The sequence below is a fragment of the Excalfactoria chinensis genome, chromosome 2 (assembly GCF_039878825.1).
Source record: "Excalfactoria chinensis isolate bCotChi1 chromosome 2, bCotChi1.hap2, whole genome shotgun sequence".
NCBI classification, from domain to species: domain Eukaryota; kingdom Metazoa; phylum Chordata; class Aves; order Galliformes; family Phasianidae; genus Excalfactoria; species Excalfactoria chinensis.
This window is the reverse complement of record NC_092826.1, coordinates 31,802,329-31,826,613: the sequence shown is the minus strand read 5'-3', so window position 1 is coordinate 31,826,613 and position 24,285 is coordinate 31,802,329. Positions and strand designations below refer to the sequence as shown.

General features: G+C 35.8%; 1 protein-coding gene across 2 annotated transcripts in view; it reads left to right on the top strand.

Moving 5' to 3' along the window:
* Positions 1 to 21,739, top strand: part of C2H8orf34 (chromosome 2 C8orf34 homolog) — a 151,914-nt gene extending 130,175 nt beyond the window's left edge. For both annotated transcript variants that reach the window (XM_072330249.1, XM_072330248.1), the window contains 4 exons: positions 574 to 694; positions 4,724 to 5,223; positions 10,019 to 10,112; positions 20,715 to 21,739. In XM_072330249.1, the coding sequence (XP_072186350.1) occupies positions 574 to 694; positions 4,724 to 5,223; positions 10,019 to 10,112; positions 20,715 to 20,722 (723 nt within the window). In that variant the 3' untranslated portion in view covers positions 20,723 to 21,739. The remainder of the gene's footprint in view (positions 1 to 573; positions 695 to 4,723; positions 5,224 to 10,018; positions 10,113 to 20,714) is intronic.
* Positions 21,740 to 24,285: the final 2,546 nt, after the last annotated feature.

Sequence of the window (24,285 nt, the reverse complement as noted above, 5' to 3'; positions counted from 1 at the left end):
TAAGCATTCTATCATATACTCTGGTGTATATATAGGCATATAAAACCTTTTTTTTTTTTAAATTGTACTGAATGGCAGAAATTGCAGGTAACTGAGTACCACAGCATTCAGTAGTGAAAGTGGTAAGTGGTCTGTTTCCCAGCATCCCTTCCAAGCTGCTATGTTACCGTGATGATTTAGTTGCTGTTCCTGAAAGGAATACTTTACAGTGATAAAAAGGCGCTGGCAATTTTGAGAAGGAAATTCTGTGATGTTCCCAGAAGTGCTGCTTTGCAGAGATATCGTGCCAAACGTTGTGGTAAATTAAAGTGCAGCTCCCATTAACAAACTTGCTTAGAATGCAAATCATTGAATTTGTTCTGTTAAATTTTCTCAGTATGGAACAATAGCTTGTGTGTCAATATATATGTGAATTACGCTAGAACTGTTGATTTTTATTAACGCATACTGTTTGTGTTATTTAAGGTAAGAAGGTATAGGTGTCACTCCCCCCTCCCCTTGTTTTTTATTGTTTCACATACAAATATGAAAGTGTGTTAAAAAAATATTCCATTTTATTTTTATCTGTGTAAGTCTCAGCCAGTTTGGACTATGGATGCCATGGGTGTCAGATCTGGCGGTTCCCCAAGACAGAAACTCTTAAAGGACTCCTTAGCAGCAAAAGAACTTCAGACCATGGAAAAACACCTAGCTGGTATGTATGGTAGCAAGGAATGATAAAACACTTATCAGTCCTTACAGTTCTATGCCAATATTTTAGACAAAGGAAAAGAGATAATCTATTTCAGATGCTGATGAAAATAGATGAAACTTCACATTTCCTTCTTCGCAAAGAAACAGCAAAAATATTTGTAGATACAATAAAATTTAATTAAATACAGTAATTAAAGGTATTTGTTGTTGTTAAATATTTTGCAGTCTGACATCTCAATAACACGGTTTTTTGTGTGTGTGTGATACAATTCACCTAGACTTATGCAGTTATGAGGTACAGATGCTTCACCTACAGTTAGTTAAATGTTAGTTAAAAGTCTTCAGTGGATATTTAGGGTGAGAAAGCACTGCTTTACAGTAGTCCTGTGGTACACACGTTACTTGTCAAAAAGAAAACTGCGCTTCACAAGTCAGCTCTGTGAAAAGTAATCTAGAGCTGGAATATAAAGTCTGTTGAGGTAAAGTGGAGAGAGAAATGAATTTTTTCAGGCCCTACTTTCAAGTCTGTTACAGAATAAGGTATAGAAGTTACCATTTTCAGTGTCATTTTCTAAAATATTTTGAAGTTGGCCTGTAGGGCTTGGGAATTGTATCCTCTTTAGAGAGAGAGATACAGCTGTATTACTTCTGTCTAGAAACTGTTGTAGCTGAAATCAAATAGAAGACATGGCTGTGAGCACAATGAGGAACAGAAAAAGCTTTTGCTTGGAGTGGAACAAGAACTAAAAATGGTCCCCGTGTTGTGGCAGGTGTCATTTACAAGGAATCTCAATACTTTGATTTACGTCTGAACTGGTAGCATTTCCATGGTTGTACAAGGTGCTCTTCTAAGCAGCGTGCTCTGAAACATGCAGAACACGCAGATCCTTGTGTCCGTAGATGAAGTTGACGATAACAACTACCACCATGTTGAATGGAAGATAAAAGACAATAACTACCATGTTGGTTGGAAAATAGAATTTTAAATACTTAATTGGCTAACTATGTGGATTATGTTATTCTCTGAAACCGTCTGCTGTGGTATGATGTGCAAGGTCTTCTCACGTTAACACTGTTGTCATTTGCTTTGGGCCTGTTACTTCAGTAGCCCTGTATGGGGGGTTCAGGCATTCTACCATCCAGTAATTTTTCTTTGACAGTGAAATTCGCAAGAGTATGACTCTATTATTAGACATTGGACTCCCCTATTCCTGTTAATTTTTTAACCAATTAACTTCCTCTTACACCGGTGCTGCTTGAGACAATTATCCCTCTCGCTGACAAGCATAACATAAAAGATAATAAAGCAGTGTGTTTGCTTAGCCTTATTTTTCTGATTGATTAGAAAAACAACAACAACAAAATGTGATATCAGCAAGTCATCTTCTTTATTTCACTGAGTACAGTGGAATCTATTAGTCCTATCCTGTACTGTGCAGTCATTTAGATGTTTTCTAAGAGTTGGGCTCATGTAATAAGACATAGTGCTGCCTTTCTGTTATGGACTGCATGCCATAGAAAACTGACTTTAAACACTGGCACAAGTGGATACCTATGATTAGCACCAAATGTCAGCAAGTTCTTCAGTGCTTTGTTATATGAAAACAACATTTTTATGAAATCAGATTTTAAAGCAGTTTTCCTTTTCTTCCTTACATGTGGCCCAGTGATACTTTTGTCAAAAATCCAGTCTCTTACATTACTGTGGCTGCTTTATATCACACACAAATGGAAAATTCTTTTTTTTTCAGTAGTTAATTCCAGTAACATGCCCATTTGGTTTGTTATGCTTATTCTGTGGTCACTGCATACTTCTGGAATATGATTTATCATAAGTAGAATTGGTAGATGCGTAAATAGTTTGTAGGTGCATTATGGATGGTATTCTTATTCTAGAATTTCTGATAAGCAAGTAAAATGCTTTTGTGTTTTTCTGATTCCTGCATTTTTATTTCCTTTAAATGACATTGACAAGGGATTTTAAAAAATCCTTCCATAATTGAATTCTAGTATTTACCGAGTATCAGATAATACCATAAGGGTGGAGATCTGTGATATTTTTCTTTCCCTTCTCATTAAAAACCTGAAGTTGAAGTAAAAAAAAAAAAAAAAAAAAAAAAAAAAAAAAAAAAAAAAAAAAAAGAGAACATGAGCTAAATAATACTGACATTACAAATACATTATGAAAACATGTAAATTATTTGCGGAGAAATGTTTAACAGTCGTCTACTATATGAATTGAAGAAAATGTGATCCAGAATATAATGTGTAGTTATCTGCTATTAAATCCTTAAATATTCAAAACATTTCTTAGCATGCTGAATCAACATGGGGAAGTTAGAGATCTGGAATTCTGCAGATACACAAACTAAACTGAATCTTTAAAGGAGAGTATTCCTTATTTGGTTCAAATCACATAACCCACATTGTCATTTCTTGGCCCCTGGATTTCAGCCAGGCATCTTATAAATTCCAAAGTGATGTGTATTGATTTTTTTTTTTTAAAGCATAATGGAAGAGTACTTCAAGAAATAATTGTTTCGAAATGGAAATAATTTTAAGAGGTCAAATTTGGTAAGATTATTGTAAGGTTAAAATGGCAATTAGAAATATTCCAAACTGTGTGCTGGGTAGAATAACTGCATTTTAAAATTTGCTAGCAAGTTTAAAGAGTTGGAAGACCGATGCTTTATCTGAGGCTTTCACAACTATTTCAATTTTGACAACTTTATAAATAACATTATTGTAAATGTGAGAAATGTCTTGTATTGGAGTAGTAACATAAACATGATGTGGCTTATTTTCCTGTTTTCAAAGTATAATTTTAAAAGATATTAATGTTAAAGGTGGCACATCTTTAGTTGTTTTACATAAAGCTTTGTTTTTATACCTACTGGTAAACAGAAATGCAAGAAAATCTATTTTTTTATAAGCAGCTTAGAGTGTGTTTATGTTAGAACTTTAAGGACCTGAAGTTATTATTTAGAAACGTAAAAATGAAATGCTCATTTTCTATAAGTTCACTTAATACATGACTAAGTCAGAAGAACCTTGCTGATTTACAGCTTCTGGTTTGTACAATTCAATGAAAAAGAGCGTAACTTATCAAAACCAAGTTACAGTAGAGTAAATATCAGTGAGAGTGAAAATTCAGAACAGTTGTGTGAGATTAAATGAACTTGAATTGCCTGTCAGGCTTCTTCACATTTTTACTTTCAAGGACCTTTCAGTATAGTAGCTATGCTAACCTGAATTCCAGCAACCCTCATCTAACTTGGCTGAATGTATATGATTTAATTGATTGAAATCATTAATATGAATTAAATGAATTCAGAAGACAGTTTCCTCACGATCACTGAACTGTTCTGTTTTTAACTAGGATCTTATTTCATACAGCCCTGTAGGGGGTAGAAACTGGAACACCAAATGGCGGGCACCTTTCTTCTTAAATTCTAGACCTTGGTGACCCCTTCAACTGCTGTAGCACTGAAGACAAACCAGAGCACATAATTCAGATCCAGGCAGCATTACAGACCTAGATCTGCAAGAAGTCAGGAGTTGTTGACCCCGGAGTTCTGTTTGGGCAATAGGCAGGGAGGCTGGAAACATTAAGTCTCATCTTGCTCATCTTGCTTTTGGATTGCACGACAGTGCAGATGAGGATTGCAGGTTTAGCTCACAGCCTCATTTTATCTTATTACTAATGAGAAACTGTGCAAAAGTCACAGAGAAGTTTGATTAAATGAGAGAGGTTTCCATAGATTGTAGTGAAATTCATAGCTAGGTGGTTCAGTTAAATGGTAATAATACATTTCTGTGGGATAGATGTGCTTTCAGTAAATCAACTGTGAATGGATTCTAAGGACATAATTGTCAAACCATTAATTCTGGTGCCCTGTATTTTAAAGATGAATAGATTTTCTCTGCAGAACTACAGGTTGTCACGTATAGTGGGGAGAATCAATAAGAAATTTAAACCTGAGAGAAATGAAAGTGAGGTTTTTGTTTGTTTATGTGTTTGTGTGCTCAGATATTGAAAAGGACCTAGCACTGTGGGAAGAAGCAAGGCTCTCAAGAAGCCCTAGCATCCAGCATCACAGTTTGGGTACATCTGATCCTCAAGGCAATCTCCAAGCTACACAGGGCCAAAATCCAAGGCCCCATGTCCCAACTCAAATGGGGAAAAACATTCAGCTCCAGGGAAACAAATCGCCACCACTGCCCACTAGCAGCCGAGCACAGGCCTCGAGTGTTACAAACAGCAGGCCTCTGACAGCTGGTGTGCAAACCAACAGGCCATCAACTCCATCAACACCGGGGAGCAGACCTGTGACCCCAAACAGCCTGCTGGCACGGCCGCTTACTCCTAGCAATCAAGGAAATAAGGAAAGCATCATCAGTTTGCATAGGAGTAGATCTTTGACATCGAAGAGCCAAATGGGGAGGACCCTCAGCGCTGCTTCAGGGCTCTCTGTGCAAATGAGTGGAGATGTTGTCACTGTCACTGCTCAAAGAAGCAGTTTGTCAGAAGTAAGATTTTCAATTTAATGTTTTGGGTATGGTTAGGAGCTACTGTAACATAAAGACAAGATTGTGTTTTCCATTGAAGTGGTGTCAATATACCTAATGTTAATGTTTTGAAAGAAACTTGAAACAAAATACTGAGAAAAGTTGCAGGAAATACTGCTCAACTTTGAGAAGTATTGATGAGAAAATTTTAAGATTGTTCTGGAAACTGTAATGAAGCACTCATGCCCCAAAATTTTCAAAGGGATCAGTAGGGTTTTGCCTGCATAATGCACAGCAGATTTCGTAGCCTTACAGTTTCTGAGTTGCTTATTTCTGGACTATTAAATACAACTATATCTTATCTTTATGATTCCAGGGTATTTTTCCTGCTGCACTGACAGCACATAATATTACATTGGTCTAATTGTTCTTTTTTTTTTTTTTTTTTTTGATAGACTGGAATTATTAGTTAGTCATTGCTTAATGGACATATTTTCTGAAATAAAAGGCTGAACTGAAATGGGAAAATGTCCAATATTGCCAAACGACTATCTAGTACTATTGTGCATGTTAGCTAGACTTATTCAGAGCATAAGAACTTCCTGTCTTATATTAATGGCTTTTACAGGATTAGACTTTGTATAAAAAGAGAAGTTAAAGTACCTTGTAAATTTTGAGTGGGATTCTCCTCTGCAAACCTTAGCTGCCTTAAAGATAACTTTAGTGTATAGGCAATGGAAATAAAAGAATCTGCGAAAGAATAGCCCTGCTGTCTATCTCAGATGCATGCCTCACTAAGATGAGTTTTTCTCAGGAAATGCCAGTCTGATGAGAAGGATCTGTATGTTTGGTGTTGAAAAATATTATCAGTGCATAAATCCCATTGCTTAAGCTAGTTCTCCACCCAGATTTGAAAACCCAACTTAAAAATACAAGGATTAAAATGTCTAAAATTGATATATTTTTTCAAACTAGAAATTTTCCATAAATTTTCCATGGAAAAAAAAAAATGTCTGTGATTGTGATTGTAATAAAAATATCTTTTTTTTTTTTTTTTTTTTTTTTTTTTTTTTTTTTCTCTAATAATACCCTTTGCCCCCTATTTGGAGAGATGAGTGTCTTTGTGTGATGAAAATTTCTCACGTACCAGAAAATGAGAATTGAAGTTCATTTAGTTCATTTAGTAATGTTCCAAAGAAATGAAAGGTTTCATTGTTTCCCACTAAAACACTTCATTTTTGTTTTATTTTTATCTTTTCTGTCATCACTGATACATAGTCAGGTGATGTCAACTTCAGTTGTTGTAATGGCACTTCAGGAAGTGCCATGTAATAGCCCTGCATCTCTGCCAAGGGACATCAACTCTTAGATCCCTTCTGATCTTTCCTCTAACGAGGCAGGCAGTTAAAAATTCTCACTTCCACACTATTTGATGATAATAGTAATGATAATCTTGAAAATCCATTTCAATTTGCTGTGATTTGTTATTTCTGTTTGCCAAATCCCAAACTTTACTTCTTTACTTCTAATAATGATGTCCTGTTATATATTTTTTATGTGTGCATGTGTGCCTAAAGTACTTTAAGAAAAGAGCAGTACTATTACCCTGTTTTACAGATGGAATAACATGTCCGGTCTCATCCAGCAAGACCACTGTAAAGCTAATACCAAATATCAGTATTCCTGTGCAAGATCTTATCCACTGTTATAAGTGCTGCTAGAAGTGACCCACTTTTCTTTCTCTTTGCTTACTGGGCACAATAGCATGTTGGCTGATAGTGACCCAGATCCAAACCATATTTGTCCCTTCCTGACACTTGCAAGTGATATTTTACTTCACTGAAGCTCCCCTGGGGACTAGCTTTGATTCCAAGGGGAAAATGGCTGGTATGGCATATTTGTGCTTGAGGTTAATTCAGTCTCAGAAATTGGCTGGTGGTGATCTGGTCAATCTGTAGCTGCCAGCCTCATGTTTGGGGTGTCCTGCTGGAATTCTGGTAGCTCTTTTAAGCCATCTTTGCCCATTCCAGATCCTTCTGTCTTAGAAAAAAACAAGAGTATGGACAGAACATCCCCAGAAAGTATTGCTGTTCTATAATATCTTTTGCTATGGTAGAAGTGTCCCTCTATTTTTGCCCATGTGATTTCTCTTTGAGCATAGAGTCAAATCTTGGGAAATCTGAGGTAGCCTGAGGTATGTGAACAATGAAGTTCTTTGTACTTGTGCATATTACAAATGTATGAAAACTAAAAGCTGATACTGTATATTATTTCGCAACTTTCATTATAGGTTTTGTATCTTCTTCCTGTATAAAAACAGTAAAATAAAATAAGGGAAGTTGCCTTTATTCTTCTTAGACTTAATGGTGTGAGCAGGGAATTTCTATTAGATGTGAATGCACTGTGGTTACATGGCCAGCCCTGTATGAGATACTCAGATAATATTTTGCAAAGAGTTCTGCTTCCTTACTCTTATGTGGTATTAATGGAATTAATCAGTATATAGCTGGTACGCATGCGATGAGAGTAAGTCAGTTGAAAAGGAAACAGTTACTGAGTACCAGCAGCACATTTTGTCATGTGGAGCTTGAATTAAAGAATACAGTGTATGCATGAATTTGCACTGTCACTATGCCATTTATCAGGACATTTAACATATCACTAAATACATTATACATGCTTCCTAGCTTGTAAAATATTTCAGAGTACAATAAGTCTAAAATACAAAAATATTCAGAGTACAATTCAGAGTTCTTAGTAAGTTTTAGTAATGTCCGTGCTGGTTTAATCTTGTTATAGCACACATCTTAAATAATCTGGCAAATATTTAACATATCAGCTGTTAAGAATTTTATTTTAATGCTCAAAACTTATAATGATCTGAGACTTTGTGGACAAGTTTCTGCCTCTTGGCACACATAATACTACAAAGTTTTAACAGGTGTGTTTTATTATCAGCTCTGTTCAGGCTGAATTGAATTATGGCAACGAAATGCTACCTAGAGAAATAGTTTTATTATCTCTATAAAACTAATAAATCACAGCTCCAAATCCTTTTGCAGAGATATTTTTATGCATTGACTGTATCCTTTGGTGTTTTGTATAAATTGACATAGGAATGCTGAATACTGCTTATCTCTTCAGGATGGATTCCATTAAAGTGACACAATGCTGTGATAGTTATCAATAGCCGTTGAGATAAAAATACTACTGACTCCCTTGTTTGCCATTACATTTTCTCAGCACTTGGAATTTTAGTCACTTTATTCATCCAGGCAGCGTGAAGTGCTGTTCAGTGATATTTATTGGTCCGTCATTGTTAATACTAGGAGATTTCAGCTGATTTGAATCATTGGTTAACACAAGGCCTCTTCCTAATCACAGGAGTGCACAGCACCATTCAGTGTCATGAGGACTCTTCTTGGTCAGGTACTTCCCTTCTCTTCTGCTGCCAGTCCCACTTCACTCTGTAGTTCTGGAAGATTAAAAAGCATGCTGACCAGTGTGAGAGCCACTTGCTACTGCTGCAGTAATCCTGCCCTGCCAACCAAAGCTTTTTCCCACTTCAGTGCTGCAGTCAGCAACTATCTCAGATTGTGAGAAAATTATGAAGTGAAATACATGCATAAAGCTGGGTCTGCTGCCCAAGCTTCCTTTTCAGTCATTGCAGCAGTCTTTTGCGATTTTTTTTAACAGATGAATAAAATAATTAATTAACAGTTTTATTCCACCAACTGAGACGAGTTCCCAAGAACTGAGTAAAACAAACCTAGTTTATATTTTTAAACCAGATAACCTATTGCCACGGGTTACCTAGATTCCCAATAAAAATAATGCCATGGCGCTGCACAATATATATAACTTGGAGTACGTAGATTCTGGTTTCCAACTGGTAGAATGAGAAAGAGCTTGTAGCCTCTTTTTGTTTTAGGTGACTATAAGAATCTGACCAGTAATTTTATGATATCTGGACAGTCCTTGACTTGAATTTCAGAGACTCAACTTGCATATTTGAGTTACTGTTGCAATGAAACTATGCATCCTGGTCTCAACTCTCACCTTCGGTACTGCAAAGGAACCTGTCATGATACTTCATGTGAGTGTACATGCTTACATGAGCATGTACGTATGGAAAAATATTTTTATATACATACATATATTTTGTAAAAAGTAGGTGATGAAAAAACATTTTAAAGGCAGGTACAGATTCTTAACTGTGTGTAACATTAGTGTTTTGATGCTTAGAGATTTGTGGTAACTGGGAGACAACATTTTCCATACCATTATTCCTTCCTAGGCTTTCTACTTCTCCAATAAAGGTGTATGTTCTAAATCAGGTTGAAGATCCTTGTTACATTATTGAAGACGGTGAAAGTTCTGATAAATCAAAGCCTTGCTTAAGCAAATCATTCATTAGATATCTAGGCATGGTTCAAAAACTGCAAGAATAAACGATATCCTTAGTAACATTTTGTTTTGTGTCACTGCATTTCAAAGATGAGTATGTGTATGTCACTGGCTATAGCAGAAAATTAAATAAATAGACTTTTTTTTTTTTTTTTTTTTTTTTTTTCCCCTGGATTAAATGGATAAACAAGAAAACAAGAATTCCATTAGAAAAAGTATCTGGGGAGCCTGCGTAGCCTCTACATTCTGAGTTCACATCACAGCAAGAATATATAAATATGTATTTTTATTTTTATTTTTTAATTGAAGGCTTTTTCCTATCTAGTTGATTCATACTGAAGTACTACCATCTGCATTTGCGTAGTACCATTCTATGCCATTTTATCTAAAACAGATCTGTTTATGGCAGGATGAATTCTTACAACAGCTTCAACTTGCTCATCAGCCTTGGATATTGCCGAGTGATACAGAAAATGAAGGAATGGAAGCTGACCAAGACAAACGTAAGTCTATTTGTTAGGAGCTGATGATATTTCAAAAAACTTTGAACTTTTTTGTATCACTAAATCTTACAAATAATTCATGCCTGCTCAGAGGAACTTTTCTCATAAGAAGCAATTACTCATTTGCTTCAGGGCTGAACATTATAGGATTGTTTTCCATAAGCTTTCCTACAGACACTGAGCATTGACAAAATGATCAGGGACTACAGCTTACCTAGCTAAGTGAAATGATTTGTTCTGGAGTGTTAAAGTAGCTGTTGCAGAGAAGTAGCATGAAGTTGAAATAGGTGTTCTGTTCAGTAAATCTGTATTGACAAGGAAAAAGGGGAGAGGTTGTGGAGGAGAAAGGAAAGAAAACCAAAACTGCACACAAGCCCAGTAGCTCTGAAAAGTAGAGCCTTCATTAACTCTGTTTTGCTTGCATTCTTTTCAATTCCTGTGTATGAAAACAAGTTCTCAGTTGCTCAAGTAATCCTTAATTTCCTACACTCTTTGAAGCAGTTGTCTAATCATGAACATAAAGGTCAGCAGGATCATAACCTAAATGACAGAACAGGTCACAACAAGTAGCATGCTATAAATCACAGTACTTTCAAACTGCAGCATGTTGTATCTGGCTACAAGGTACCCATAAATAGTCTTGCTGAAAATATTAAATGTTTCACATTTTGCAATTGATTTCCAATATGAAAGGGTAAATATGCAAACTTAAAAGTGATGTACTTAAAAAGAGCAGGCGATTTGATCAGTGTGTTTAGAAATCTTAATGCATGTGACTAAAACTTCCTTAAACATGCAGAGTTAAAAATATGAAAAAAACAATCTCTTCATGGAATGGAATAGCTGTGAATGAATTCATGGTTAATGATAATCATACCAGATAAACAGGATATATTTCTTAATGATGCCACTTAAAACAAAACAAAACAAAAAAATAACTATATACAGTTCCACAAATCCATAAATAGCCTGAGGTTTGACTATGAAATTTCAATTTACATGCTGAGATACTGAAGAGCATGAGTATGTCAATCTTTCTGTTAACATTACTGAAGTAGAACAAAAAATGATTATCGAAGCAATAATTCCTATCTCTGATTTTTAATGGTCATCAACATTATTAAAAATAACAATGTTAAAATACTCAAGAGAGATGATAATCTAGGTCATAGGGAAGCAGAAAGTGCAGAACCATCATTGCTGGCAAGAAGAAGCTGCAAATTCCCAGCTGTAAAGTGGGGACTCGGGGAGTGGTTTGGTGTACTTGCTGATGCCAGTGCTTGTAGTTTGAGCAGCTGGCAAGATTCTGCATCGTTTTTCACCCTCAAGTTAATAAATCTGTATAGATGTTGTGCTTGTGATTTAGTGTTGAGGGGCCCAGGAGTTCATAATTTATGAGTCTTAGCAGAAGAATTGCAAAATTAATCTTTACAATAGCAACACCTGTTCTTTGACTCGGCTTTTAATAAATTACATGTGGATAATATTTACCACATTCTTTGACTACCTTCAGATAATAGCAGCCAGGTGTAAAGCTAGTTTTTGGTAGTGGAAAAACAATGCAAAAAGAGAAGATATGTGAGTCACCTTGAGTTCTTTGGAAATTAATACCTTGTGGTTACTGTTCTACAAGAAAAAGAATGAAAAGCTTTTATTTGGGGTAGAGGTGCAAATGTGCTCAAATGCAGGAGTTTAAAGAGGCTATTTTCAGTGCCAGTGATTGATAACTGAACAGAACTAGGACACTTTTTAGCATCTTAAAATCTTCTCACAATTATTTGCAACACAGATATGGCAGTGTATATCTTGTCTTAGGGAAAGGAGGTGCAGGTATTCAATTCCTGAAAATTGGACTTGACTTTCTAAATCCTTTAAGGCTCTCTGACAGCATTATAAAAATTTACCTGGAGCATCCAAATATAAAAAACTAGATATCAGTCATTTTTAAAGAAGTTTTACACCAGTTATAATAATATACATTTGCAAACATATACCAGAGAAAGATGTGGGTTTTTTTTCCCTTACAGTGTAAATTTTGTGATTAACATAATAGGAACTAGTGCATACTTCTTGTACCAGAAATGTCATCTAATAACTAAACGTATTCTGTTTGTTAAATATGTTCTTTGATATTATATATACACTGAGCAAAGAGGAGTGAGAACTGTCAAGGCAGTATTATCCAAAATGAAGGGTGCGTGACTCTTCTGTGACTTTAGTGTCACTAAAAACATGTAAAAGGAGACTTTTGTTTTCTTCCTCTTAAAATATTTCTCCATTGTTGTCTTCAGTACTTTGTTTGTATACTAATTCTCTGCAGAAGTTTTTCAGAGGATGCATAAACATCATTTTTGGAGACAGGAGGTATCTGGAGAAAATATTTACCAGATCCACAGTGTTTCAGGTGGATGAGAGTTCTTTGACAAAAGCAATTTTATTCATTATGGGGCACTGATGCAAAGAAACAGAGGAACTACTTCCGCAGTCACCAGGCATTTCTCAGACAGCTTTTCTGAAAAGTTTCAGAGGACTGGCAAGAGCCAGCTTAAATTTTACTTTAAGAACAGACCCAACAAATATTGCTGATGAAGAATTCTGATGCATCGCCAGCTTCCAGGAATCTTGGAAGGATGACAACTGTCTTTTGTGATAAATTTGACCTGCTTTTAGTAGCCCTGGGATGAACTTGCTGCCCAAAGTCAGTCTGCTTTCCTGGGTGCCTAAGTGAAGAAGTAAGTCACAGAGCAGATGTCTCCAGATTCAAAAGCCTTGGATATGCAGGATCCCTACACCTTCACAGATGTACCTGATAGGAGGGTAACTTAGGCTTTTAGGGAACTTACTGCTTCATTTTTTCATATTAAATGTGTATATGTGTGTGTATACACGTTCCTTTCCTCCAGTCTGATTAAGGCATGGCAATTCTGTTCTCACTGGCACACTAAGCAGTGTGGCTACAATCAGTTCATCCTAACTTCAGCTTGACAATGAAAGTATTAGCTACTCTTGGGACAAGTCTTAAACTTGGCAAGAAACTTATACATTTTGCCATTATACATCTGCAAATTCCTTTCTAAGGGTCTGCGAAGGAAAGTCAACTACTAACAAGTAAAAGCTGATTGTTAGGAAAAAGTATTATCTATTTTCATTCCACTCATTCTTGTACTTCTCTTGAAACACTGCTGTCAAAATCCCTCTACTGATCACTTCAACAGGTAACGAATAAAATGGTCGTTTTCCTATTCTGCACAAATGTCTGCCTAAAAAAAGACCCAAAAAATGAAATACTACTTTTTATAGCATCAAGAAATTCAGGATGTGTTCCAGTAAAATTCCAGACTTTACAGTGTTTGTCTGCAGGTGAAATTCCTTATGCTGAGCAAGTTCATACAGCTAAACAGATATTCTTTCTTAATAAATTTTAAAAATAGATGTTCCTAAGATTTAGAAAATTGCTTGATTGGAGTACATGAAAAGGAATTTAGTGCTGCAATGTTTTTTATGTGAAAGTTTCGTCTTGCTAGAGCCAGTTACTATATGTATGCGTATGAGTGACAGAACCAAACCTAGAGTAGAATCTGTTGATTGAAACTTTTATGGATTAACACAAACACATTCCTGTTAGTCACATGCAGCTTTTTGCATTTGTGTTCTGCTCTGATGCATTATAGAAGTCTTTTTCAGTGTTTATGACTTGGGGCAAGATTTGTTGTTTTTTTTTTCTCTGTTGAGAAATGTGGATGTAAGGCATTGCAAAAATGTATTAATGAATTACATGCCAAGTTAATAAGAAATAATGTATGTAGTTAGAGATATTCCCAGTGAATAGTAAATTCACTGCAAATGCTTTTTCTTATCTCAGAAGTGAATCTGCAGTCAACTTCTGGGAACTTTAATTTGAGATTCATTATTGTTTTGAAGAAACCTAGGGTGTCTTTCTTTCACCAGATATCTCAAGAATGGTAATACAAACCAGAACAAAAAAGTCAGCATGTTGCATCTCCCCACCCTTTCTAGAAAGTGTCATGACTGCTACGCTTGTATTATGAAGGATTTACCAAATCTCTCCAGACAGCTCCAGGTCAACTTTAAACACATTTTCCACAGGCCTGTTGGGAAGACTTGCCTGGATGTCTTCTAACACTTATAGCTGAAGTTTCACCATTTTATATTACATATCTCTGAATCTGAAAATGAGAGAGAAAACAATTTTCTGTCCTGGAAACTAGTATTCAGTTATTCATAGTGAAACAAAAGTAGAGATTGACATTATTTTTACCAGTAGTTGCATCACTCTTGAAAGGTAAGAGTTCAAATGCAGCCTAGGACAGTTGAAGTCAGACTCAAGGTTCCTGTTTTTTGACTGAATGTTCTGTTATGGCTCTAGTTCATATCACTTTGTTTATTACTGTCTGATAATCGGTTTAATCTTGGAAAAGTTCTCACTGAACTTGGGAAGGAAGGGAGGAATTTTTGCATTATAGTGAGAAAAAAAAATCCTGTATTTTAGTGCAGATATCTTCCAAACCTCAGGATATGAATTTTTGCATTATTATGATGAACTTGAATTTCCCAAGAATATAATACAAATTAATATAATACAAATGATATTGTCATTTTAAAAAATGACATAGAGTGACATAGAGAATTATCAAGGTACACATTGGGTGAATTAAAAGCTGGCTCAGTGAGGAATCAAAAAATAGGAGTATCTAATGGGAAGACATAGATGAATGAGGCTCATTAGTGCTTGATAGGTTTAGATAATTGATGTAAGGGAGAAGTTGAAGATATTAAATAATATGAATCCCCTGATATAATGGCCACATTCTAGTAAAATGCACTTTATTATAACCAGATGAAATATATTTGAAGCAAATGAAATATATGTGACACCGGAGAAATATATCTGTCTCTGCTGCAGAATAATGAGACTTTGTCCTGGAAAGTAGTGACTTAATGGGTTTAGGATGATCACAGATGATTTTCTCAGTATGAGCTCTTAGAATAATGCTGTAAACACATAACGGTAAACCATTCCTTGCATGCCTAAAAAGTTAAGTTACAAAGTAATTATTCAAAGTATTATCACCTAAAATCTGCAGTTCAAGTGTCATTAAGAAAGATTGGAATTACTTAAGAGATTACAGAGGATTAAAAGCAACCCAGCATTTGAGAAGTCTTGTTAGGAGTTCACCTCACCCAAAGGCATCCACTAGGAACTTCAGAGATGATATATGTCTGTAGATCTTTAAATAAGAAAGATTAAACTCTTCAAACTATGACAACGGAAATTGATGCTATGACCTAGCAGCCAGCCAGGGGCCTTAAGCATTGTAACCAAAAGCTGAGGGAAGTGATTAATCTAGAATCATTAACATGAGGTGATAGGGCTTTGTAAATGACAGATGTTAATCCAGCTGGAGATTCTGGTATGCAAGTGGTCAAATTAGATGAGCACACAGAATTTTTTTGCTAGTGTCTGAGAAAATACTTATTTATTCTAGCAAAGTGTACTCTAGATGTGAAATTTCAGTTACTTCCCTGGGGTAGGCATATTTTCTGTTAGGTATGGATAAAAGTGAGAATGAGTTAGTGATCAGATCTGCCTTAATTTCTTTAAAGGTTTCCTTGTTTGTGTTTTAACATGTTCAAAGTAATTCTCAGTCCTCCCAACAGTTCCTGGTGAATATCATGTGATTACAAACAAGAAGAGCTTATTCTTTGCAGATGAGAAATGCATTTTCTTACAAATACCAGATCATGAGCATAAATGTATTTACATGCATACACATTTTTGTGATTTTATATTTTGTTTTCTTCCAGTGATTTTAAACTTCAAAGATTTCCTTAGTTGTTTTTATTATCATAATATAGTTCTTGGAATATAAAAACTATTTCTGGGAGAAAGGGAAGTGCCTCTGGATCAAATATGTGCAACCTATTGTAGGGTACCTGCTTGAACAGAGGGCTTGGACTCAGTAATCTCTTAAGGTCCCTTCCAACCCTTATGATTCGGTATTTCTATGAAGTAAAGGCTTTTCTTAATGATCCAAAAATTTGAACTTAGAATATACAAAGAGTTTGGATTAACACTGACCATAATTTAGATATTAGTAAAATACTATATAGGTTTTATTTTCCCTGTCAAAGCAAGTCAGTAAATACTGTGAACAGATTTTGTGCTTTGAAAATTTTAAAGATGTATGTGACAAGAGTAGAATAGAATGCAGTAATTCATTTGGAAGGGGCCTCCAAAGATCAACCAGTCCAACTGCCTGACCACTTCAGGGCTAAACAGAAGTTGAAGTCTGTTATTGAGGGCATTATCCAGACACCTCTTGGACACAGACACACCTGTCAGAGGGAGCAACCACCTCTTTAAGAAGCCCGTTCCACAGCTTTACAACCCTCACAGTAAAGAATTTTTTTATTCTATCTAGCCTGGATGCCTAATATTAAATGGCAATATATTCCATGCAGTTAAATAAATATTTTGGGTGTTTTTTGTTTTTTTTTGTTTGTTTTTAATGTTATTTTTAATTCGGAAACAATTGCAAGTGGCATTCTAAGCTTTTAGGTGAAAAATACTAGGTATCCCCATTTTTTAATTCTGCACAGTTCTATGTACTGTGTAAACAACCTTGGATAGATGTACAGGTAAACTCCACAGGTAATTAATTATCTGTCCTTATCACTCCATACTGTGCTTTCTTAAAGTTTTGTTCAAAATGTTCATCAACATACATTAATTTGCATACATTGCAATTAAGATACTGTATATTGGTACAGCAATCATATAAGTTAAATAGGAGCTTTTATTTGAATCACAAAGTAGTGTATGTGTTGAAACACAGGTTGTTCAATGTTGTCCTATTAAAAGGCTAGTCTAAAAGGTCAAAATCAAAAAATCTTTAGGAAAATGAAGCTCTTCTCTAACATTAGTGAAAGAATTTTGGAGAATGAAACAAAATGATGCTTTTGTTGACTGATCGCTGACAGGTAGATAATTAGGTTAGCTGCTTGTCTTAGTTTCAGCTGGGATGGAATTATTTTCTTCAGTGTCTGGTGTGATGCTATCTTTCAGTTCTAAAGCAAAAGTACTGTTGATAACAAACCGATGTTTATAGCTGCTGCTGAGCAGTGTTGTACAGAGCCAAGGCTGTACCAGTTTCTCAGCTCATACCAACGAAGGGATGGGAGGGGGCAGAATCAGGACTGCTGACTTGACCTAGCCAAAGGGATATTCCACAGCTAATGATGTGATGCAGAGTGAGAGTTCTGTAGTGGGTGGAATTCATTGCCCTTTTCTGCTTGCTGAGCTGCCTAATGGGTTAAACCACAACACTGCTATTGCAAAGAAATGTAACTTTATAATGGAAATACAGTCTAATTTGATGCATGTTGGTGGAGGAAATTTAAGTAACTTAATTTTGTTTTGACTATATCAGGATTTTTTAGACTGCTTTTCCAAAACACCTGCTTTGTTGAGTAACCGTAACTTAAATTAGGCGTAGCTCTGTGTGAAGGCATGCAGTGAACCACGAACTGATCTGGTTGAAATAGCACTTTGCGAACATAGAATATTTGTACTCGGATAATTCAGTCCCGTGTTGTGTCTCAGCCCTGTGGATACCCTGACATTTGTGCTATGTGATTCAGAAAGAGCTGTGGAGGGTATCTCAGAGTCTGACAGTAGAGAATGAAACTGCTTCAGGTGACTTTTCACAGAAAAAAAAAAAAATTGCTCAAGAAAAGTGCCGCCAGGGTTTTAGCAAAGACTCAAGTGATGGTAACCTGAATGAAGGGCACGGTCATCCTGTGGAAATGCATCTGGCCTAGAAGAGCATATCGTTGAACTGTCCAGCTCAAGGACTGCTGTACAGACTTTCCAGCTGGAGGGAATTGGCCGTTTCTTGTATCCTTCAAATTACAGAGCATTTTGAAGAGTTAGTAATTACACTGCCTTTCTAGATTCCTGTATTTGCCATATTGGCTGTGCACTTTTGCTACAAAGAAGATTTTGCTGCAAATCAGAGTGTACTTTTTATCCAATTTATTTGTTGCAACTCTTTTTAAGAAATGTAGACCCCATTTGTCTTTCACTTATGCTCTGACTGGTCATTTATAGCAGTAAAGAAAGAGCACAAAGTAGCCTTGCTACCAAAGCAGATTGGTCTTCTTTTACACCAATTTTTCATTCAATGCAAATGCACTCACAAAGTGCAAGAGTGCAAGACTTGGGAAGTGGCAAGCAGTGAGTACATCTCTTTGCATTAAATAAAGCTTTGAAAGGCTCTTGAGTCCATAGCTAAATGATGGATTCAGTGGATGGGGTCAGATTGCTACAGAAACAAACAAAAAAATTAAACAGAATGACTAATTCCAGGGTGCAAAAATGACCAGGAAGTGAAGGATCTATGAAAGAAATGTGTTTGTTTTTTTTTTCTCCTGTGCCAGTATTCTTCAAGCTCTAGAAAATGTCGATGTTCCTTTTTATCTTATTGTTATAAATACATTTTGCAAGGATGGGATTTATTCTTAGCTAAAACTGTGAAAATTCCTCTTCATTAATGAAAAGAAAGGATTTCAAATTTAAGCAGGAAGAGGTCTGCAATGGAAAAGGTTAAGATTTTGTAATGAACTCAATAACTGCCACTGTTCTTGGCCTGTCAGAGGGCAAGTCCATGAATGTGGAATCAGGGAAATAAGAGAGGAGGGTCGGTCCTCATTGTGTGGCTTCTGTTCATTTTGGTTAAATCTTGCTTGGCAATGTGTAATACCAGAGTGTGTTTTGCAGCAGAATCTGGGGAATGCTTATGTTTTCCATGTTTTACTTCCCCAGTCTTCAAACTCTAATGATAAAATATGATATCTGACAATAAAGGCATGAGAAATCACCAGTTAATATTTCCAAAACATGTAACAAGTGTAGGCCTGAGTTCTAATGTCAGTCTGGATTTCTTTCCACTGTAGTTTCACAAGCATTAAAATGGCTGTAGTTTATTTCAGTAATTTTACTCAAGTAAATCAGTGATGACTTTCTGCTTATATTAACCACTTTTAAATAACTGTCATTCTCTTTGCACTGAAGTGTTCAGCATGTCAGAATGACCCATCTCACATACCATCAGCTATCTAAAAATGAGGGGGTGTAGTCCAAGCTATTTGTTCTCTGAAATAGAGAGAAACAAAGGAACTTCAGAGGTCATATAGAGATGTACAGTGCTGGAGAGTGACAGAGAATCCCTTCTCCCTGTCAGGGGCTCCTTCATCACTTGCATCTCAAGCCTGACTCTTCTCTAGGTCATATCAGCCAAGAGTTGACTTAGTCTTATTAATATCATTTCTTATCAGTCAAAAATTCTATAATGGATATGAGGAAGCATAGATTATATTTTCGGTCTGGCATCCCATTTCCTTCTACTGCTAAGAAGACTACTATCCTTGGAGTCTTTGCAGATAGCAGTCATGAGAAGAATTTGCAAATGGAACAGGCTTACATATGTTTGCTTTTCTTTTTCCACCCTTAAGTCAAATCTGTTACTTTAAGATCAAACTGACAGTGCTTGAATATCTTCAAATTAAGTGTCTCCAAGGAAAACAGTTGTTAAACATTAATTATAAGTTAAGGAAAAAAAAAAAACATATCGAGTTAATACAAGGTGAAAAATGTTGCTAAGATTTCCCAGGTATGGGAAATCCATGCTATGTGGCTTAGTCTGCAGAATATCAGTACATTATCGAACATAAAACACAGGCCTATCAACCGGCAAAGTGAAGCTTGAATATATTGTTCCAGTACTATCTAATTGATTACCTGGAGGTAACAGGGAATGGTTTGCTGCTGCTAAATGCCTTTAATCCCCCAAAGAGACTTTGTATATTTATATATACAAAAGAAATGAAAAGTTGAATTTACTGATTCTAATTTCCTTCAGTGTTTAAGAATGACAGATTGAAGGCTTCTAGGGTAACACACCTTTATGCATTTAGCTCTGTAATTTAACGTGGTTTGAGTGTTGTTTACTTCCCACTTTTAACCCTTGTTTTCTGAGTACATATAACAGGAACAGATGCATCATTACTTGAGTTTTTACAAATATCTGGGGAGGTGGTTGTGTTATTGTCAGCAACATTTACAAAACAATCTGCTTCAACATGCATGTGGAAATATTTGTAAAAGCTAAATTTCCATTTTGCTTTGGGGAAAGTTTTCAAGCTGAACACAATCAGAAGTGAAAATGTTCCTATCTCAGCTCATCCAATTCATTATAGTTACCTATTATACTTAATGCATTGTACAACACTGTTCAGTTTTAGCAACCAATTAGCATTATTATTGCAAGGAAGAGGCAGAGAACCCTTTAAAATGCTGAGTAATTGGGGAAAAAAAATGCAACTAAAGAAGCTCTGTTTTGCTTCTGAATATTTTATTAATGAAGAAAAATAGAGATTCATCAAAAACCACATTGCTTATTTAACTGTGAATTCAGCATTATGGAAAACTTCTACAAAATGCAAGCGCAGTGAATTTCCATTTTATCATATCTTTATGTACATTTTAGCCCTAATTTCTGTGTTTTCTTTTTGATTTCATAGGTTTGTGAAATCAGTGGGATTGTTGAAGAACAATTTAATAAAATCAAAAGTATGGTGATCAAAACTACACCTGAACATTTGCTTTAGTTTATACATAATAGTTTTAAATGAAGTTATTTTTCTAGTGTCAGCAGTGCATAAGGGGAACCACTCCAACATGTGAATGCTGAAATGCAGCGAATCAGGGTGCTTACTGTGGTACAGTGGCCTTAGGAAAGAAGGATAGCTGTCACCTTTTAGTATAAAGTTACTCTAATGTTTTTGTTTAGTTTCTACCCCATACTATTTTGGATTGATGTTTGATAAACTAAACTCTTCCTGACCAAAATAAACTTTGCCTAGAGACTGTATGTATTTTAACTTGTCTGAGGTTTTCTACTCCCTATATTTTTGTAAGCTTTGCTCTTTTTTAGATTAAAAGGCATGAAAGCATTTGCCCACATCTGCCAATCTGTATGTCCCATTCAGGTCTCACAGAGAACTAGCTGTTTGCTCAGAATCACCTGCAGAGAGGGACCTGGGGGAATGAGTGAAAAGTGTGTGCAGGGAGCAGGAACAGGTGTTGCCTGTGTCATATAGCTTTCTATTGAGTTTATCTGCTTTGATCTTTAAAACAAATAAGGACTGTTAAAAACGGAACACATCGATAAGGAGGGGAACATGCATGCAAAAATAAAGTATCTAAAGGGATTTCATATGTAGACTAAAACACTATTTACCCATATGAGTTACTGAAACAAATTTGCTGTTCAAAATAAACTAACTGATATATGCTGTATGCTTGGAAATTTAGAAGATGCTTTGGCACATATGTCAAATGAAGGAATGTGGCAATTGCACTGACTGATTTCATTTATGTATCTGTTAATTCTGTCAAGTGTGTTTTCAGTTTCATTTGTCTTCAATTATGTACAATTGGTTCCTGTATCTTAAACATAACGATATAATGAAAGTGCTTGCAACTATTAAAAACAGAATATAACAGATCATCTATTTGTTTAAGGAATAAACATGAATTCTCTGTCATGCGTGTTCCATAGCGTGAAGTTTTTTCCTGTCTCTGACACGTTCAGTTCTAGCACAAAAAGTGTCTGGTCTGTCTTAGGCATAAGCAAGTGAAATGGAAGATGTGACTGTGCTGAGCAGGCTCTTGCTGTACATATCGTTGTTTAGACTTCCTGTTTGTAAAATATTTAGCACACTGGAGCCCCATGGGAGTAGTCCCTTGAAGTTCAGTGCAGGTTGGGGCTTCATTAATTAGTCATCAATAAAGAAAATCTACTTCATTGTGTGTATTTCCAACATACACACTTGCATGTGGAAGAGTATATTATCACTGATAAGTTACAGTTGATCAGTTTTCTGCAGTAAAGCATTCTTGTGAAACTACTTATAGTTTCACTTATAGTAACAGTAGTTACAGCTATAGTTCTGTGTTATATTCTTCCCTAGTGACCTGCATTTCATACTTTACTTTAAACTCTTCATTAATGTCAATGTAGATTTGCCCTTTTTTTTTTTTTTTTTTTTTTTTTTTTCCTAATTGCTTACATTATTTACTGAAGTTATGATCATATTTGATCCCTGGGGAAAAAATCTCATTGACTTTGATGGAACTAAGATTGCTCATATTTTAAGGAAGAAATCAGAATTTGGCAACATATTAATTCTAGAAGTTCTTGCAAGCTAAAATACTTGAAATGCAATTTGCACTGGGTAATGCAGAGGAATTTGGTTAGGAACATGTCTATTTTCACATATATGTTTTTTAATTCTAATTTTATTACATCCAGAAACATAAGACAAGCCTTATGCAGGAAGGCACAATATAAATCCTGTTGCTGTTATCAGTTACAGATACAGTGTGCACCATCAACTCTCAGAAAAAAAATTAGTAACTTCACAAGTGTGAAACGTTTGCAGGTGTGGCAGGATGGTTTGACCTTTGTGTGGTCCAGCTATAAAAGCTGTGAAGTCTTGGTATCCTCAGAGCTGCCTGTTTTTGGGGCTGGCTTTTCTTCTAGGGCACTTTGTAAACTGAAGAGTGGAGGATAAACAGTGCAGAATGTGGCTTCTTCCTCCACCCACTTCCCCAAACTAAAGCTCACAGAAAATTCCACATCATTTTTTGTTTTAGCTCTCATGAGATGTGAATGATCTCAAGATTATTTAACGCTTGTGGTTGGCAGTGCTCCCTCTAAAGTGTATGGCAAGCAATGTTGGCTGATCCTCATGCTCAGCCCAGCAACCACTGCTGGCATTGTAGAGGAGAAGCAGCCACCTGGTGCCTTGACTGTGAACAAGCTGGCAATGAAGCTCCAAGAAGGACTGAGATGTGCTTAATAGAAAACAAGCAGCTGGGCTTTGGGCTGGGGAGTATAAACAGCAGCTGGGATGGCTGTGCAGAAAGCAAGTGTGATAAACTTGTTTTCACCTTTGAGCTATGGGAAGCCTTACTCATTTTCAGTTTGACCTTTTTGGCTTCAGGAAGCAGTTTCCATTTGTCAGTTGCTTATGGAATAAACTCTTCCTCCTTGGTGCCTAATTGAACTGAGAGTCAGCTGTGTGAGTTCATGTTGATGCTTCTCTAGTTTGTTTGGCAGGAAGTTTGGCTTTGCTTTTTTGACTCTGCACCAGGCACTTCAAAGTCATAGTTCAGTATAGGCAATGTAAAAATGTACCTCTCTTTATCTCTAGGAAGCAGGGTAGATTTAGTAGTTTTCAGAAAGATGCTTCATGGTTCATTGCTGATGCTATTGAATTACTACTTTTTGATGATGAAAACACTATAAACAGATATGTTTGTTTATCTGTTTGTTTTTAAAAGCATTTGCTAGTGCAGTGATGTAGGGAAATTGTATTCTCAGTGGTACTTGCTAATGGCAAACATACCTGAGTATATGAAAATGAATGTAGCTTGTCTAGTAAACAGCTGTCCTGTCAAATGCCAATTTAGTAAAAAAAAAAAAAAAGAAAAAATTGTTATTGCCATACAGGTTTCTGTTGTTTCCTTTTTAGAGCATCACACTTTTGATACATTATCTGGGTAATCAGAAAAACAACCTAACTATCTCTAATTATTCCATTAATACAATGATGCTAATAGATTTCCTTCTCTACTGCTCAAATCAAGTAACTTCATCCTTGACAGACTTCATGGCATGACTTCTTGCTAGCCCACTGTCTGCCTCTAAAATTTAAGGTCCAGCTGAGGGAGAAATGGAAAGAAAATTTTCTTTGCAGACGTTATTAAAATAGAACAATTACTTTTGGAATATTTTGCAGTGGGAAGTTTCTCTGAGCAAATCCTTATTTTAAAAACTTAAGCAATAATTTAAAACCACTTACATAATAAACAGCTGTGCTGCGCACATACAGTTTTAACAAAAGCTTCTGACCCTGTGGGAATATTGTTCCTGAAAATATATCTTTATTTGCAGTTTAGATCTCTTTCAAAAAGAGATTTTTCTCCTGTTCCTTGGAGTATTGATTCCGTTATGTCTATACTTAGAGATAACGAACTAAAGCAGGAGAAATCCTTTATTGCAACAACTGAACTCATGGAGATATA